The sequence below is a fragment of the Nelumbo nucifera genome, chromosome 7, assembly GCF_055504915.1.
Source record: "Nelumbo nucifera cultivar China Antique chromosome 7, China Antique-T2T, whole genome shotgun sequence".
Lineage (NCBI taxonomy): Eukaryota > Viridiplantae > Streptophyta > Magnoliopsida > Proteales > Nelumbonaceae > Nelumbo > Nelumbo nucifera.
Window position 1 is genome coordinate 57,063,165 of NC_142655.1, and position 18,244 is coordinate 57,081,408.

Genomic DNA, 18,244 nt, shown 5'->3' on the forward strand with positions numbered 1-18,244 from the left:
CCAGAACTTCTCCATTGAAGGTGACTCAGAAAATACTATAAAATTGAAGGGATGAGAGATCCATCGTATGGACGCCCAAATCTTGCGAAATAAAGGGGCGAATTTCAAAAATTTTTCTCTCTTTCAACTAGGAATCACATTCCCTATTTAGAAAATCATATTTTCAAGGATCAATCTTGAACCATAAACTGAACTAGATCTGAACCAAAAGTAGTAGGAGAAGATTATACCTGATACGGAGAAGTAATATCTCCCAACGAAGGTGTTCACGCCCAAGGAAGGATCCAAAGACTGCTCCTACTGAAGATGGCGCAGTGCAAGATGGAGCAGAATCAACAGTATTCTTCTCCAAGAATTTTGTCATTCGCAAGAAACAGCAGGATGGCACGTGAGCACAACTTCCTATCTATTCTTTCTCAAAGAATTGATGTCAAGATCGAATCTTGACTTCTCCCACAACTGGAGATCGAACTGGCAAACTGGGCGGCAAGAACAAGGAGGCGGCAAGAAAGAATTCTGCAGGGTTGCTTAATTCTTTCTTTTGTGTTTTTCAGCACTCAAGAGAATGTGAGTATGTCCTCTCTAAAGGCTGCCGCCCCCTCCTTATTTGTTTTAACCCCAAAGGATCAGCTCCTAACTCAATTAGGAGTTGCTGATCCAAATCTTATTTGGATCAAAACATCTCTTTAGGTGATAAGGATTAACCTCTATCTTATCTGTAGATTATATTAGCTTTCTCCTAATCTCATTAGGAGGTTTCTAAATCTGAATCACATTCAGATCTGGACTCTTTGAGTGGATAGGGTTAAGACCCTATCCTATCTGCTAATCCATCTCAGAATTCGCCCCATATTTAACTAATTAAATAGCCCAGTTCGAAATGGGCTTTAGGCCCATTAAGCTCATGTGCTCACTTAACCTTCCTAAATGCTGCCTAGTTGGGCTTCCTTGTATGGCGTGGGACCCAAGCATTGATCTACACATCAGCCACATGGGTTCGGCCCAGCCTTTGTTACAAGGCCTGGCCGAATACATTGTTATGGACAGTGCAGCCCCTGAAACCCATCAAATGGGCTCTATGGGCCCAACACTTACCCTAAGTGGTCCCTGGGCCAAGCCACCTTGTAACACCCAGGGACTGTGGGCAGATGCAAGATTAGCCCATCAGGTATTATCCTCAATGGTCTTACACTTAACCTCTCAGCCCATAATGATCATACACTGCCCGACAAGAGAGGACCTCTCCCTCGGCTGCAAGGAACAGTGTTGCACTCTCTACTTTTATGGATCCCGGGAATTAAAACCTTTTTGCAAACCTTTTAGAAACCATAATATATAACTTTTATATCTCATATAAAATATACTTTGCAAAACAAATCTCAACGATTGAAATCGGCTGCTGGCAGTCTTGGTTTCCATCAGTGAGAGTGCATCCCCGATCATTACCTTTGTCCGACAAAGGGGCTGATTCTGTCACTATGATCACCCACTCAGATGAATTCTTAGACTGTCCCAACATACCCAGGTTTTGACCCCCGCTAAGGATCTCACTGATTGGTACATCAAAGATAGCCCAATCCGACACCTAGTGCAATATCATAATCGGGTCTAGGGGTCGGGTGTAACTTTCTAGTTTTGCCTATCAATCTCCAAGGTCCAGGGCAATACTGGAAATCTGGTCCAGTTCAAAGATTCAATTAATCCTACACTGTATGCGCCTAGGGTCTCACCTTGGCAGCTGAGACAGGCCACCCCAACCGACTTGGTGGCATAACAGTGTCAGCCTTATCAGGATAGGTCTCCCCAGACCGACCCACTGGCTGTGAACATTCTAAACTAACACGAGTCTCATTAAGTGTCAAGTTTAAGGGTATTACACAGAAACATACCAAGGGAACAAGAATCAAATATGTACTTTTATTCATTTACAATAAACTCATAATGTACATCATTCTGATTGAAGCTAAGGGCATACAAAACTGTCTAACAAAAATGGTTAGGACAACAGGAGGCTGGACCATGGAGGCTTAGTCACTTTTTAACAGAGGCAAGGGACCTATTGGCTCATACGAATGTTTCTCTATACTGGATTCCATGGGAGCTAAATGCAATTGCAGATGGTTTAGCAAAAATAGTTGTCATTCTGGAGACCTTATATTGTGATAATTTTCCACCTGTGTAATTCTCAAGGGTCTGGCCCCTGTTTTGTATTTGTACACCTTCTTGTGTACCTCTCTTTCCTTTAATGAAATCAGTTAACTTCTTTCAAAAAAAAAACTAATCAGCCAAGGTCTACTTCAGAGATCTTCTCAGCATGGTCAAAACTCAGAGGCAGCAAGAAAGCAGGGTTGATTTGGTGCTGTATATCTTTTACAATCTGCTGGAACATCTGGAAGGAAGTATTTGAAGATAAAGCTTGGAGTTTAGATAGGCCTGTGGGGCTGTTGGCAGATCTGTATTTGGTACTGCCAGAATTTAAACAAGTTAATAAAGAGGATCTTGGGGAAGTGTTGGGTTGCAAATTTGTAATTTAGATGATTTGTTTTAACTTGTATGTTGGTGTTGCCTTAACATCTGATGAAGTTGTAATACTTTTTTTTTTTATTTTAATGAAAAATCTACTTTTACTATCCCAAAAAAAAAAAAAAAATCAAGGGTACTCAAGAAATACAAAGTGAATAGACTTGGGAGTTAATTTACGTCTAGGAGACCGATTTTGGACAAAAATCTATAAGACACAAATGGTAATGGAAAACAATGGTGATATAGGAAAGAACAGTTGATAGGGAGTTGATGCTATAAAACCCATGTCAATATATGATTGATAAGACGACTATCAATATTATAAATACACATGTACATATAGACACACACAATTGATAAGATATGATGCAATACTAACAGCTGCAACAGACTTAGATTTAGTATGAGATCAGTCAAGAAAAGAAAGAGAGGAAGAGAAGGAGGAGAAGAAAATAGAAGAAAAAGAGAGCAGAATGTAATGGTTCTGCCACCCCTCTATTTTCTATTTATATGTTTCAATGAAAGAAGATTACAATGACTAAAGTACCCCTTTCACCTATAAGTAAGAGGAAAAAACAAAATAACAGTAACAGTAACTAAAAGGCAATAAATAAGAGTGGGACCACACATAAAACAGCAACTAAACAACACCTACGGCTCATTTACTGTATCTCTATACTCCTCAAGTTGGGAATAGATATTGATCATTCCCAACTTGCAGAGATCTGTCTCCATCTTGACTTTGGTGACTGCTTTTTGGTGAAGAGATCAGCAAGTTGCATATCAGAGGCCATATATGGCAAGCACACTTCTTGAGAGGAAACTCTCCCCCCTGAAGGTGGTATTATACCAAAATTCTGCCCATGGGGGCCAATGAACCCAAGAGCTGGGGTTTTCACCTGCAATGACCTTAGGTATGTTTCCAGACATCGATTAAGGACCTCTGTCTGGCCATCAATCTGTGGGTGATAACTGGTGGAATGATGTAGAGATGTGCCTTGTAGCTTGAAGTATTCTTGTCAAAAATGGCTGAGAAATATGGCATCCCGATCTGAAATGATTGCTGTAGGTGTGCCATGGAGTTTTGTTACTTCCCATATAAAAGATTCAACTACCGAGTTGGCTGTATAAGGGATGGGCCTAAGGGATAAAGTGCCCATATTTGGAGAGCCTGTCAACAACCATCAAAATTATCGACTTCTCTTTTGATTTTGGAAGACCAGTAATGAAATCCATTGCCACCTCATCTCAAACTTGCTCCGGAATCTTAAGTGGCTGTAATAGTCCAGCTGGGTACTGTGTTTCATACTTCTGCTGTTGACAAATGGTAAGTTGCCATGTAAGCCTTAATTGCTTTCTTCATGCCTACCCAGAAATAGTGGGCTGAGAGTTGTCAGTAAGTTCTTAAGATCTTGGAGTTGCCTCCTTGTGAAGAAGCGTGAATTAAGCTCAGGAGTTGCTGTTGATGGGCCGACTGGGCTGAAATGACAAGTTGCCCTTCGTAGGAAAGGGTGGAATCCACCACACTCTATTCTGGTGTACTAGCTGGGTTTGTGGCCCACTTGGTGCAAATGACTTGGAGCTTTGGGTCTGCCTGAGCTTCTTCCTTGAGCTAGTTACCAATGGAAACACTGAAACTGATATAGTCATCTGGTGAAACTCATATACACGGGAGAGTGCATCAGCAACTTTGTTACTTGGCCTGGGTTTATATTCTATTGTATAGCTGTAGCCCATAAGCTTGTAGGCCCAACACTGTTGCTCCCCAATGTGGGTATGTTGTTCCAAAGCATAGGCTCTTATGATCTGTACATATGATGACTTGAAAGAAGAAGAAGAAGAACTGTTTACTGTATTACAGGTTTGAAGAGAAGGAGAGAGAGAGAGAGAGAGAGTGACGATTGGAGAAAAGGAAGAAGGGGTTTGGTGGTGAATGATCTGCCGCCTCATACACTCCTTTATTTATAGCTTTTAGGATCCTTACAAGAATAGGAAATAAACAAAAATTAGAAACAACAAGGCCAGCCAGCTCAACTTAGCAGAAATTAGAAACTTCTAATAACAGAAATTAGAAACTACTAAAAAGAAATTAGAAACTACTAATAAAAGAAATTAGAAACAACTAGGTGTGGGTATGAAACCACACACACTAGAGCCTGAGTGTGGGTATGGAACCCCACACTTGTGGCTAACCAACTATTTCTTCATGATGAATTGGTGACCCACTAAATAATGGTGCCATTTTTGTGGCTAACCAACTATTTCTAGCCCTAGAAGAAGATGAGGCATTTGTAGTGGTGGCTACATTTGCTTTTTCCTTCTTATTCTTAAGTCTTGCAAGCACCAAATGGGGATGAAGCTTCCAATAAGTGTCTTTGGTGTATTTAGGTTTTATGTAATAGTCACAGATCACTTCCCTTTTTTCTTCCTTCCTAATCTCTTTTTCCTTATCACCACTATGCTTCTGCTTCATAGCTGCTAAGGTCGATTTTATTTTGGGAATTTTGCAGCATAACTTTCCTTCTACTCTCCTCACTATGCACCAGAGAATAGGCTTGGAACAAGGTAATACTATCCTTGGTGAGAAGTTGTTGTCTTACAATATAATATTTAGAGTTCAACCCAACAAGAAATTCAAAAACCCTATTTCTTTCCACCAACTTGTTATAAATTGTTGCATCCTCTTGATTCTCCCATTCAATTGTCTCCAAGTAATCAATCTCATGCTGCAGAGACTTTAGAGATGTAGAATAAATTGAAACAGGTTTCTCCCCTTGCTTCAGATTTGTTACTTCAGTTTTTGGCTCATAAGCCATGGCCACATCAAGGGGCTGAGAATAAGGCCATGTTTGGGAGTGCTTATTTTAAAAATAAGTGCTTAAAAAAGTGCTTATTCGAATAAGCACTTATTTGCATTTGGCACCAGCTTTTTCAAGTGCTTATTTAAAAAAAAAGCACTTGTTTCATATTGGGTGTTTGGTGGTCTTTTTCTCCAATAAGCACTTGTAACTCTTTTGTCCTTCATTTTCTTTCAAATTTTCAAAATGTACCCTATGGGTGGTGCTCTCTCTCTCTCTCTCTGTTTGTCTCACTATCGCATTGGACTGGTTTTGTCATTCATCCTGATAACAGGTACTCTTTTTCTCTATCTATCGATTCTATCTCACCTGCTATCTCATTGGACCAGATCGACAGCACTGAGTGGTATTTTAAAATCCAACTAGGGATAATTTTGAAAGAAAAAAATTGAATAGGTTCTTATTGTATAGGCACTTAAAAAAAGCTGGAAATTTGGGTTTAAAAAATAAGCCCTTATTTTTAAAATAAGCACTTATTTCGGGCTTATTTCCCAAACGCCAATAAGTGCTTAATGATGTGGTCCTGGCCCAAATAAGCACTCCCAAACATGGCCTAAGTTTCCTTCATATTATCCCAAATGTCCTTAGCTGTCTTTGCCCAAAGGTAATTTCTACTGATATGAGGCTGTATCGAGTTACATAGCCAAGTCATTACTAGGTAATTTTCTTAAACCCATTTGGCATGAGAGGGGTCTTCCTTGGCTGGTTTCTTGGTATCACCCAGTTACATACCCCAACTTGCCCCTTCCTCTAATGGCCATCATGTCCAATTGAGCCCACTTCAAATAATTTGCTCTATCAAATTTAATTGTAGTAATCTGGAAGGGATTGTTGTTTGTCACACTACCATCCCCTACAAGCCCTTCCCCAACAGATTTTAACTCATTCCCAACAGTCTCCATGCTGAATTAAGCAAAGAATCACACAGCCCAACTCCTTTCAAGTAGAAAAAGATCTTCCACTAACTACAGCAACCAAGCTGTTCAAAGTTCACAACCAATCAAAACTGGTTGTTCCTTAAGGCAAAACTCTAGAAAAAACTTGGAGAAAACAGGAAAACTTCAGCCGCTATTTCCAGAGACTTGTAAAAGCCTACCTCCTGCTATTGATCTCAAGAAAGAATAAAAGACACCCAGAAAAAAAATGAGTGCTACCTTCAATCTGAGGTTTAACCCCTAAACCTCAATCAAACAGGTATCTCTGATCCTTCCCGGTCACTGGGCAAACTGCAGACTCAGAAGAGGCTTGAACAATACTTTGATCTCCACTGACCTCCAAGAATCAGGCAAAAAAAGTCTGAAACTCCAGCCCTAAAAGAGTCTCATGCAACTGGCTCGGTTAAGTATACATTAGATCTCAGCCTAAACCTAAACCTGCTCTGATACCAACTTGGAATAACAGCTGTAACAGACTTAGGTTTAATATGAGATCAGTCAAAGAAAAATAGAAAGAAATAAGAAGAAGAAGAAGAAGAAGAAGAAGAAGAAGAAGAAGAAGAAGAAGAAGAAGAAGAAGAAAATAGAAGAAAAAGAGAGCAGAATGGAATGGTTCTTCCGCCCCCTCTACTTGCTATTTATATGTTTCAATAAAAGAAGATTACAATGCCTAAAGTATCCCTGCCACCTATAAGTAAGAGGAAAAAACAAAAATAATAGTAACGGTAGCTAAAAGGTAATAAATAAGAGTGGGACCACACATAAAACAGACTAATAAAAAAAGACCACACATAAAACAGCAACTAAGACTCATTTACTGTATCTCTACACAAACACTTCTTCAAGGTCATCTGCACCACTGATGATCATCCAGAGGCCTTTAACTGGCCTTAATGCAGAGTTGAGCTATATATTTTTTATAATGAACAGGAAAAAGCAAATTGTATTCAAGTTATAACCAGGAACGCATACAGTCCAAAGTTAGACAGCGAGGAGAGTAGGAAACAGAACTCGGGAAGAAATTAATTTTCTGTATCTTCTACTGCTCAATGAATTGTCTTCCCTCCCTCATATGTTTTATCAACTTTGAGATTCTCAAGTCTCTTAAATTTGGGGGGGAGGTCCAATCCAAATTGCTTTCAAAGGAAAAGGGGAAGAAATAGGCTGAAGAAAGACTTGATTCAGAATTTTGTATAAAGATGAGCAGGAAAAAAAACCGCTTGGACTAGCATCCTTGAGACAGTTTTCCTTGGACCAGAAACAAAATTGGTGCAGCCTATTAAACACCAGGACAACGATCAATGTGCTTTATCTCTTTTCATTAAAGGAGTTGAGAATCAAAAGAAGACCTGGTCACATGACCAAGAAAAAAGAGTGGGTCTAGTATGATCTAATCATCTACCAGAAGAAAGACTTTTGATCCAAATAATGGGAAAGAAAAAAAAGGGATAAAAGAATAGAAGGATAGAAAGAAGGATTTGGTGATCTAATTTATGGTGGATTAATACTCCAATACCATAGTTTTCAAGGTGCTAAGGCGAGGCTGGGCATCAGGGGGGTGCCTTGTCGCCTAGTCGCCTCGGCGGTGGATTTTTTTATATGGAAAACAAAGATCCTAGGGTAGTTCACTGGGTACCATAGCCATATTTCCTTAATAATTATTCATAATTTTCATAAGAAAGTATTGAGTTCATGTTAAAGTATGGAAAATCAACATATTCATGAGAAGGAAAAAAAGAAGGAAAAGAAAATTCAAAAAATATAGGGGCTGAACCCTTATTTTTGTTATAGGAAAAGAAGAAAAAAAGAAAGTAGTAGTAGTAGTAGTAGTACAAAACTGCTTGGCGATTAGGCGAGGCGAGTGAGGCGAGCCTCAAAGGGCGCCTTGTCGCCTAGGCGTTGCCTTGACAACTATGTCCAATACCATGGAGATGGTAAATTAAAGAAGTGTTCATTAAGACCATTGCTATGAGGGTGGCACTTCAGGTTAAGATGGCAGATGCCTTCTCTATGGATGATTTACTTGGAATTGGCCATGGGTGGCAAGTTCCTCTTCAATGAACAGTAAACTTAGGCCTTTATTGTCCCATTTGGCTCCTAAAACACATAAGCTGAACTTTGATGGATGTAATGTTGGAAACCCTGATACCTCTTGTGCTTGGTGGAGTCATATTTGCACTATTCTCTTGACCTGTTGATGTTGGTGACTCTACTAGAGCTGAACTATTTGGTTTCTCACAAAGTAGGTGAGTGGATAATTTTCTACAACTTGGTTAGCTAGTGGTGGAAGGGAATTCTTGCACTACTGTGTGCTAAAAACAAATAGTGCATGCTCTTGGAAATACAGATAATGAGAGAGTTAGCACAGTGGGCTGCAATAAGTAGAACAAGTTATAAGTGGGTTCCATGGTCAGCCAACTGTATGGTGGATGCATTAGCGGGACAATGCACTAGTAGAATTCAGCTGTATTGGGGAAGGATCTCCCAAATTGGGAAATTGTAGAAAGGAATTAAAGGGTCGTTCATTTTGTTCTTTTGCAGAGGCTAAAAAGGCTGGGTAGGCACAACCACAGAACCTGTTGCACATAAAAATTCATCAATATTGATAAAAAATTGCTCCGATATTATGTTTTCTGCTATAAACGAGAAAATGAAGAGAGAACAGTTGAGAGATTTAGATGAATCAAGTGAGAGGTTGTGTGCCTGCTCATCTTTTAATTAAAATCTAATAGAGCAAAACAACCATATTACCCCTGCACTATTTATTTTTCTGTTTTACAACAATTATTGTTGTTGTTATTAAAGAATAATATACATGATGTAAGTCCTTTTTGTACAGGTCAAAGCCGTTGGGAAGTTCAAGGAAACAAAACGGACAGAAGGGATATCTACTTCAGACATTATAATGAGGATTCTTAAGGATTATAATCAATATGTGATGCGTAACTTGGATCGTGGATATACACGAAAGGAACTTGGAGTTAGCTATGTGAAGGTATGGTCTTTTTTATATTTGTTCCTAAATGATTCCTTTCAAATAGGATTAGATAATTGGATGATCCTATTTGATCTGTGCTGTTCCTACAGTGGCTTTGTTCCTACTTTCTTCTTCCGATGATGCAACCTTATCTGTTTCTAATCATCAGGAGAAGCGGCTAAGAGTGAACATGGGATTAAATAAGCTCCGTGAGAAAGTGAAGGAGCACCAAGAAAAAGTGGAAAAAAAGGTATTGGTGTGTGCATTCGCACACACACACACACACACACACACATATTTACTGATTTACATGTTGATTTCCTTGGGCATATCCGAGTATCTTATATGAAAAAGCAGCATCAAGTCATTACTTGCGTCCTGATTTGTCAAGGTTCATTTTGTGCGTAAAAGGGCAGCCCAGTGGATGAGGCTCCCGCCAATGAAGGGTCTGGGGAGAGACAGATGTATGCAGCCTTACCCCTGCACATACAGAGAGGCTGTTTCCAAGATTTGAACCCTGGTCACCCCAGGTCACAATGAAGCAACCCCACTGTTATGCCAAGGCTCACCCTCAATTTTGTGCATCTGAATCAATAACATTATTGATGTAGATGCCAATTAACAAGGATGCACTGTTGTCACCTCAATATGAACCCATTAGTTGATCTGTAACCACTTTCTTTTGTAGCCAGTAATGATTTTGATGACTATAATTGTTTCCCCAACATTGTAGATACAAACAGTGGCAAAAACTGCTGGTATGCATCACAATATGTGGGTGGAGAATGCAGATCGGTGGGTTGCTGGTTTTCTTGAGATGTTTGAGGAAGGTTGCCATAAAATGGTTAGTTCCGTTGCATGTATTAGTTATTAAAACTCCAGATTTCCTTGGACGTTTGGTGATCCCAGATCTTGTGCATTTTCCAGGGAACAGCCATTAGGGACCGAATTCAAGAGAAGCTAAAAAGGCAGCAGTCAAAAGGGTCCAAGTTTCTTCAGGATGGGAAGGAGGGAGATGAAGATGAAGACGAAGATGATGATGAAGAATACTTTGATGATGAAGAAGAAGAGTTTTATGATGAAGAATAGGTGAGGTTTTCAGTGATTGTTGTTAGTAACTTGCTACACACTCTGGTTACTTGTTGGGAGTTGACAGTTTGTAGATGATGCTCATGTGATAGCAATATAGTAGCAGTATGGACAATGTATTACGGTGACCTTGGAAGCTAGTTGAAGTGAAATATGAAAAGGCATCCTGGAGTTGTGTTTGAAATTTTGAATGTGTTAGAACTTAGATATGCCTCTGATCCGGAAGAAGGTTTCTTTATTTCTGTTTTTTTTTTCTGACCTTATTAATTTAACAGTCTTGACATAACAGGTAATTGGCAGCCCCTCTGCCCTCTATTGTTTTTATGGCTTTGAAGGGTGCCATATTACTAAGGTATCAGGATTTACATTCATTTTATATCATTCGTTTTAAATTTCAAGATACCATATTTTGTTGGATTAGAAAATTTGTAGATACCGTGTAAAATAAAAGGAACAAAAGGGAAATGAACCACATATAGATTCTGTGGAAATACCCCCAAAAAAACAGAGAATTGAAAATAGGGAGAACAAATGGTTAGGCACAGAATAAAATGTTATAATTTCTACCGAAAAAAAGAATATATTGTTATAATGGTTTATTGCTGTTTATTACACATTAACGCCAAGTATTTTTCTTTTATTTTTTTTTTTTAGGATTTCATTTCATTTTTACCATGTTTTGTTTCAACTCTTTGGCGTGACTTATTTTTTCATAGAGAAATTTATGGTTTGCTCCTTTTTAAAGGGTCTTATCATATCATATCTATAAAAACCCCTTTAAAGGGTCTTGTGATATCATGTTTTAATATTAAAATAAATTTAAATCTCACTCTCATTATATGTCAATTTTATGGCCCCAAGATAGGATACTTCGATGATTTGAACCTTGTTTTCACATAACCCAAAGTAAATAACATCATTTAACTCAACCCAGTCCGGATCTCTAACAAAATACATTCCAACACCCTTATCTCGCAAATGGTGGATCCCTGTCTTATGGCGAGATATGTGGTGTCAATTCATATTGAAAGGGTACTGTAATGTGTTTTATGGGCAATAGATCCCAACTAAACAAGATTATGGTTTGGTAAAATCAAAATGCCTATGTGGCCCTTAGGAGGCAAAATGACTGCAGCACCTTGCACTGCATTATGGCTAATAAGGCCATGTTTGGTTCTCTGTTATGGGCTTCATTTTTTAATTCTTGCTCATTCTATGTAAGAATGAGCAAGAATGAATAACATTAAAGCATTTGGTTACAAAATTCTTGTCATGAGCATCATTCTTTTTAGAATGAAAAATCAGCCCATAACATTGAAGTAGCAGCAACATGAAAAATAATTATACCCCATCTTGCTCATTTTCATGCTTTAAAGAAACTTTATGCCAGCAGTCATAAACCACAGGCCTAGGTCTACAAAACCACCACCACCGCCATAAATGTTTATTGGCGGATTGTCGTGGAAACTTATGCTAGTGGGCATTGACCGCTGGCCATCTACCAATGCACATCTATGCCAAAGATTTTGGAGACCTAGACTGGTGGTTTAGGGTCGCTCAAACATTTTTTTTAATGAAAATGAGTAACATAGAACACTTGTCAATTTGAAAATAATTTATTTTTAAAAAAACAAGTGTTTGGTTCATAGCAATATTTTCTCATTCTACCAATTTTTACCCATTCGTGTCCATTTTAAAATTTCTTCTTGGGTAAGAATGAGAAAAAATGAGAGTTGAAATGGTAGGTGTCCATTGCTATATAATCTCTGATTTAAGACAATCGTTAGGTGTCCAGAAAAAAAAAATGGTAAATTAGATACTACTATAGACTTTGCATGTAGTGGTAATTATCTCCCTAATCTTTCAAATTCTCTCCCTAAACTTTCAAATTCCAACAAAGAGCCCCTCATTAACATTCTTTGAAAAAGATTCTCACGTGGCTGTTTAAAATTTTCTAAATTTCAAAATCACCCTTTGTAATGAGTTTTTAGTGTTTTTATTTCCATTTATTACCAGTTTAGTTGATATTAATTACATGTTGTGTCTGCTGCAATTTCATTATTTTATAAAAGTTTTTGGGCTTTTTTGTTGCAATTTTCGTTTTATAGAAATTTCTTGAATGGATATTTTGGTAAGTTAACTTTACACACAACTAAACGAAGAGGAGGTGTTTGTTGATATCTGAAAGTTCACGGGGCTTTTGTTGTAAATGAAATCAGACCCCTAAACTAGGGGTGAACATGGGTTGGTTTGTTTCGATTCCATGGTAGAACCTAAAACCTACCCCTATAGGAGTAAGTTCCAAGGTCAACCCATGGAACCTGTTCTTTGTGTAGGAAGGGTGGTGAGGCAATAAGAGATGGTCTCTTCAAAAGACAAAGATGACCAAGGATCAGTGGAGGTGGGACCGAGAAGGAATTGTGTAAGAAAGGGGATTGCAAGAAGAGCATGAGGCAAGGGAACTTGGAAACTCAGGAAGTCGGGATTCTAAAGACAGGTCTCGCATGTGAGCCTTCGAGTCTCTCCTTTTTGTAGAGAAGTCCTTAGAGCTATAATGAGAGATAGAAAAATAGGGACTTTTCTCATTAGGAAGGTGTATCACGATTCTTTGGTTGTTATCGAATAATCTTTGTTGGGGTTTCATCACGTGTCTAGTGAGGACTGTACAAGATAATGATTCACTTTTCCCTTAAAATCCTCACGTGGTATGTCTTGGCTATGGCCCTTTTGAGTTTGCCCGTAGTCATCTGTTGAGAATAAGGCTTTTTAGGATGGTGATGTGTCTGGGTGACTTGGTTATTGTGACGAAGCAAATCGTCGCAGCGTATCGCAGAGAACTTGGAGACATACTTCATCCATTGAGGCTCAATCAGTTATGGATGATGTACATAGCCCACTGCAAGTGTAAACAACCACGTTCATCGTTTTAGGGCAATCCTTAATCATCACAAGGATCTACAATGGCGTTTGGTCGTCAAAACTGTTAATCAGTATAATATTCATCACAAATGTTTCATGGCTTCTTTCATGCCATCGCAGCTCTCATCACAAATGTTTCATATTCTTTAAAAACTTGAATTTATAATATATAATTTAAAATTTATATAGTTATTATCTTTGTTGATTAAATTTAGCAATTTTATTGTGAATATTACCTTTTACATTAATTATTGTATCCATTCAAATATTAAAATGAAAAGAAATGAACAAATAACTTAGGCTCAGTTTGGAAGCAGTACAAATGCAAATATGTACAAGGTAAATACATACAAAATAATACAAAATATAAGGTTTTGCATTCTACATATTTACATTTGTACTCCTTCGAAACTCACCCTTGATGGTTAAGTGAGACCATGGCTTTTGTAAGTGCTTGGGTTCAAATCTTCACATCTCCGGGGTTAATTCCAAGAATTTAATATATATATAGAGAGAGAGAGAGAAAGATGGTAGATTGTGGTCCGAGCAAGGGTTGATTAAACGGTTCGGCCAAACGAGTCAGCGACGGTTGGGAAAACAGTTAAGCAGTAGCAATAATCGTTGAAGACTTGAAGTTGAAGTTGATCTCTGTGACTGAGTCTGTCCCTCTCCTTCCAAGTTCGAAGTTCGAAGCTGCGATTCCAATTCAACCTGGCCTTTCAATCGAACAATCATCGCAAGCTCACGAAACTGGTGCTAAAATGCGCCGCCCAGCTAAGCATGAAACAACTCTTACAGGTTCAAGCTCAGTTCTTAACCTGTGCACCTCCTCCCTTCCTTGACCCTAACCTCGTAGCCGTCAAACTTATCGGTGTCTGCTCTGCTCATTCTAAGCTACGTTACGCTGCGCTCATCTTCGCCCAACTCCGTAACCCCAACATCTTCGCTTGGAATTCCATCCTCAAAGCCTACGCCCAGAACAACGATTGGTCCCACACTCTCCATTACTTCAACACCCTACTGTCATCTCCACCTGCCCCCGACCCCGACGAGTATACTTTCACTTCAGTTCTCAAGGCCTGCGCCGGTCTCGTTTCTGTAGCAGATGGCTGGAAAATGCATGCCGTGGTCGCCAAAGCTGGGTTTCAATCCAACCTCTTCGTTCAGAATTCTCTTGTCGATATGTATTTTAAATTCGGCTGCCCGGAGGTTGCCCAGCATTTGTTTGATGATATGCCTCTTAGAGACGTGGTTTCTTGGAACACATTGGTTTCAGGTTATTCTTTGGGTGGCGATGTTGAATCTGCAAGACGGGTATTTGACCAAATGGTCGAGAAGAATGTGGTCTCATGGTCGGCCATGATAACCGGCTATGCTCGAATAGGTGACCTTGATTCTGCTCGTTTGCTTTTTGATACCATGCCTGAAAGAAATGTGGTATGTTGGAACGCTATGATTGCTGGGTATGCGCAGAATGAGAGATATGCCGATGCCATCAACCTATTCCGTGAGATGCAACAAACGGGCTGTCTCGAGCCCAATAGCGTTACTCTTGTTAGCATATTATCATCTTGCGCTCACTTGGGTGCATTGGACTTGGGGAAGTGGATTGATCGGTTTATTTGTCGGGGTGGTGTGGAGTTGAATCTTTTTTTGGGGAATGCACTAGCAGACATGTATGCTAAGTGTGGATGCATAGCAGAGGCAAGGCGGGTATTTGATAAGATGCAGGAGAGAGATGTCATCTCCTGGAGTATTATTATTACTGGGTTGGCCATGCATGGACATGCGGAAGAAGCATTTGCGTGCTTCCTTGAAATGGTTGAATGTGGATTGAAGCCAAATGAGATTACTTTCATGGGCTTATTATCAGCATGCACTCATGCAGGGTTAGTTGATAAGGGGCTCAAGTATTTCTATCTGATGGACCAGGAGTATGGAATCACTCCCAAGGTTGAGCATTATGGTTGTGTGGTTGACCTTCTCAGCCGTGCTGGACGCCTTGCTGAAGCAGAGGATTTGATCAATTCAATGCCAATCAAACCCAATGTTGTAGTTTGGGGTGCATTGCTTGGTGGTTGTCGTATTTACAAAGACAATGAGCGTGGAGAAAGGGTTGTCAAACAAATCCTTGAGCTGGAATCAGAACACTCTGGAAGCTATGTTTATCTTGCCAATGTTTATGCTTCGATAGGTAGGTTGGATGATGCTGCAAATTGCAGGTTGATGATGCAGAAGAATGGAGTGACGAAAACTCCTGGATGCAGTTGGATTGAGGTTAATAACACAGTTCACGAGTTCTTCATGGGGGATAAGTCACATCCTCAGGCTGACAAGATATATTCAATGGTCAGAGAATTGGGGTTGAGAATGAAGGTGGCAGGATATAAACCAAAAACGGATCTTGTGGTGCATAACATTGATGAGGAAGAGAAGGAGGATGCACTATCCACCCACAGTGAGAAGTTGGCAATTGCATTTGGTCTCATTAGCACTAGCGAAGGAACTACTATTCGGATTGTAAAGAATCTGCGAGTTTGTAATGACTGTCATGATGCTGCCAAGATCATTTCAAGAATCGTTGGGCGAGAAATTATAGTGCGGGACCGGAGTCGCTTCCATCAGTTCAAAGGTGGGAGGTGTTCATGTAATGACTTTTGGTAACAGAATAATGGGAAAGGAAATGGGATGGTGGATAATGGGGCAAAGTGGAGGAAATTCAAGATCAATAGCTGAAATCCATATTACTTAGTGAATTGATCGACCAAAGTAGGCCTTTCTCCATATTCTGTTTTTGGTTCAAACTCTGGTAGAATCATTATATATTATTGACCAAAAACGTGCCAATTATTCTTACTGAAATCTCAAGGTTGAAGGCCTGTTAACATGGCATCTATCAGCAGGGAGGCAACTGACATATCAAAGGTAAACACCTTGAAGCACTAGTGGATTTTTGTTCTCTGGGTTTTTCTTTACAATTAGCCAATACTAATTTGATTGTTACCCCTCTCTTTCTCTCTCAGGCTCTCACGGTTACCATCCATTTACACCAAGGAATTGTACATTGGGTTAGAGTATGAAAAGGACATCATATACATCAATAGTGTTATTAACAAAAAATAAAGCACTTTTGGGTAGACATACTTAAGTACAGTGCCAACATTTTGTCTATGGATTTCCTGTTCTGAACTAGACTTGTCTACAATGATTCTAGCATTTCGTGCACTCCATATGGTTTAAGAATTAAGCAAGGAAACATTGACTAGAAGATTTTTCTATCTTGCTTAAACTTTTAAGCTGCCAGTTCTTGAATAGAAGTTAGTAGATATTGGAGAATATCAATGCATTCTAAAGATCCCCAGGAATCATGACCATAGTGAGGAGATGAAGCAGGAGTGTATAAGAAGTGGTTGGTTGAGACTTCAGATTGTCAATGGAATAGTTCCCCAAAGCATAAGATTATGCGATAAAAGAAACTAGTGAACGACTTTTTTTTTTTTTAATTTGATCACTAACAGAAATTTTATTAAAGAAAGAAATATAGATTACAAAGGAGACAAGGGAAGAGATAAAAGCTCTTAACCCTCCCCAAGAAAGTCAAAAAACAGTTACAGCATATTCTAGAATCTAGACTCCCTTGATTCAGTAGTGGTTTGTGACTGAGTTTTCTAAAGAAGTTACGTCATTGGGTCAACCTCCAAACACTTGAGGTTCTTTCTTACTATAGGGTTCTACTCTGTCTCTAAATGAGTTACCTAAAAACAATATGGTATAAAGCGTCCCTTATTTACTGCTGCCACAGATTGGGGGGCAGGGATCCACCAGGGACTGGATCATCACACAGACAGTGAATCCCTCTGGTGTCTTACTTGGGAGTATCTTTTTTCTATATGCCATTCTTTGATAAGGTGAGAGCATTTTTCAATCCTTTTCTGGACAGCAAGTTCATATAACTTTTGAACATCCTCCATTCCTAGTTTAAGTTCCCTTATATTTTTATATTGTAGTCTTCCTGCATAGCCTTACGGGCTTTTAATTGAATCTATGAGATCATTTGCCTAAGAAGAGAGCAATTAACATCCTCAGGTGTCTTGAATCAGTCATCAACTTTTGAGGCACATATAGGTTACAAGTAGGTGAATGTATATGCTAACATTCCTAAGCAATCATGAATTCATGATATACTTTAAGGAGATCAAAAGCAAATGACAAGTAATTGACAATAATAGAAGAGTCTACAAGTAGCTGTCAAAGTGGAGGAAAGTAATGGGCAGCTATCCAAAGGGAAGGGACTGCCAAACAGGTGACAAGCAAGGTTTCAAAAGGATAAAGGCATAGTTGAGGTATAATGGCCCAAAGAGGTGAGGCATAACCCTCAATGCATAGCAAGGTTTAAAAGAATCCTTTTCAGATCTTTACTCAATTTCTACATACAAGGAAAAACCTATAGCCTTCTTTGTTTTGACTTCCCTACAGGGATTTTTTGGAACTTTGTGTTTAAGATAGTTTTGAGAGGCTTTGAGCTTCTGCCATTATGGGTTTGATTAGTTCTGTTGAAAGTGTTGTTTTTGCTCCATCTACCTAGACTGTGGAGTTTGGTACATAGATTTCAAGGCACCAAGGTGAGGCTAGGTGATAGCAGGGCGCTTTGTTGCATAGTCACCTGGGGGGCACCTAGGCATCACCTAGCTGATGGGATTTTTTTGAATAAAAAGCATGAATCCTAGGGTAATTCCCTAGGTTCCATGGTAAGAAACAACAATCTTTCACTATTAATTTTTTATTATCTTCATAAAAAATGTATAAACTTCATTTAAAACATAGAAAATAAACATATTCATGAAAAACTAGAAGAAAGAAAAGAAATTTTAGAAAATAGAGGGGCTGAGCCTCTATTTTTTTCCTAGGAAAAGAAGAAAAGAAAGAATGAAAGAAGAAGAATT

General features: G+C 39.0%; 1 protein-coding gene and 1 pseudogene across 3 annotated transcripts in view; both read left to right on the forward strand.

Annotated features, from left to right (window-relative positions):
* LOC104599707 (choline-phosphate cytidylyltransferase 2-like) overlaps positions 1-10,784 on the forward strand; it is a 60,839-nt gene extending 50,055 nt beyond the window's left edge. Inside the window, exons 5-8 of the mRNA XM_010262346.3 lie at positions 9,156-9,311; positions 9,463-9,543; positions 10,027-10,137; positions 10,221-10,784. Of these exons, the coding sequence (XP_010260648.1) occupies positions 9,156-9,311; positions 9,463-9,543; positions 10,027-10,137; positions 10,221-10,382 (510 nt within the window). The 3' untranslated portion in view covers positions 10,383-10,784. The remainder of the gene's footprint in view (positions 1-9,155; positions 9,312-9,462; positions 9,544-10,026; positions 10,138-10,220) is intronic.
* A 2,982-nt stretch (positions 10,785-13,766) lies between these two features.
* On the forward strand, positions 13,767-16,957 carry LOC104599708 (pentatricopeptide repeat-containing protein At2g29760, chloroplastic pseudogene; annotated as a pseudogene). 2 transcript variants are annotated; one of them, XR_016078752.1, is made up of 3 exons: positions 13,767-16,070; positions 16,171-16,226; positions 16,325-16,957. The product of XR_016078752.1 is annotated as a pentatricopeptide repeat-containing protein At2g29760, chloroplastic pseudogene, transcript variant X2 (transcript). The 2 variants fall into 2 exon arrangements; XR_016078751.1 differs by having other exon boundaries at positions 13,767-16,226; positions 16,325-16,952.
* The last annotated feature ends 1,287 nt before the right edge of the window (positions 16,958-18,244 follow it).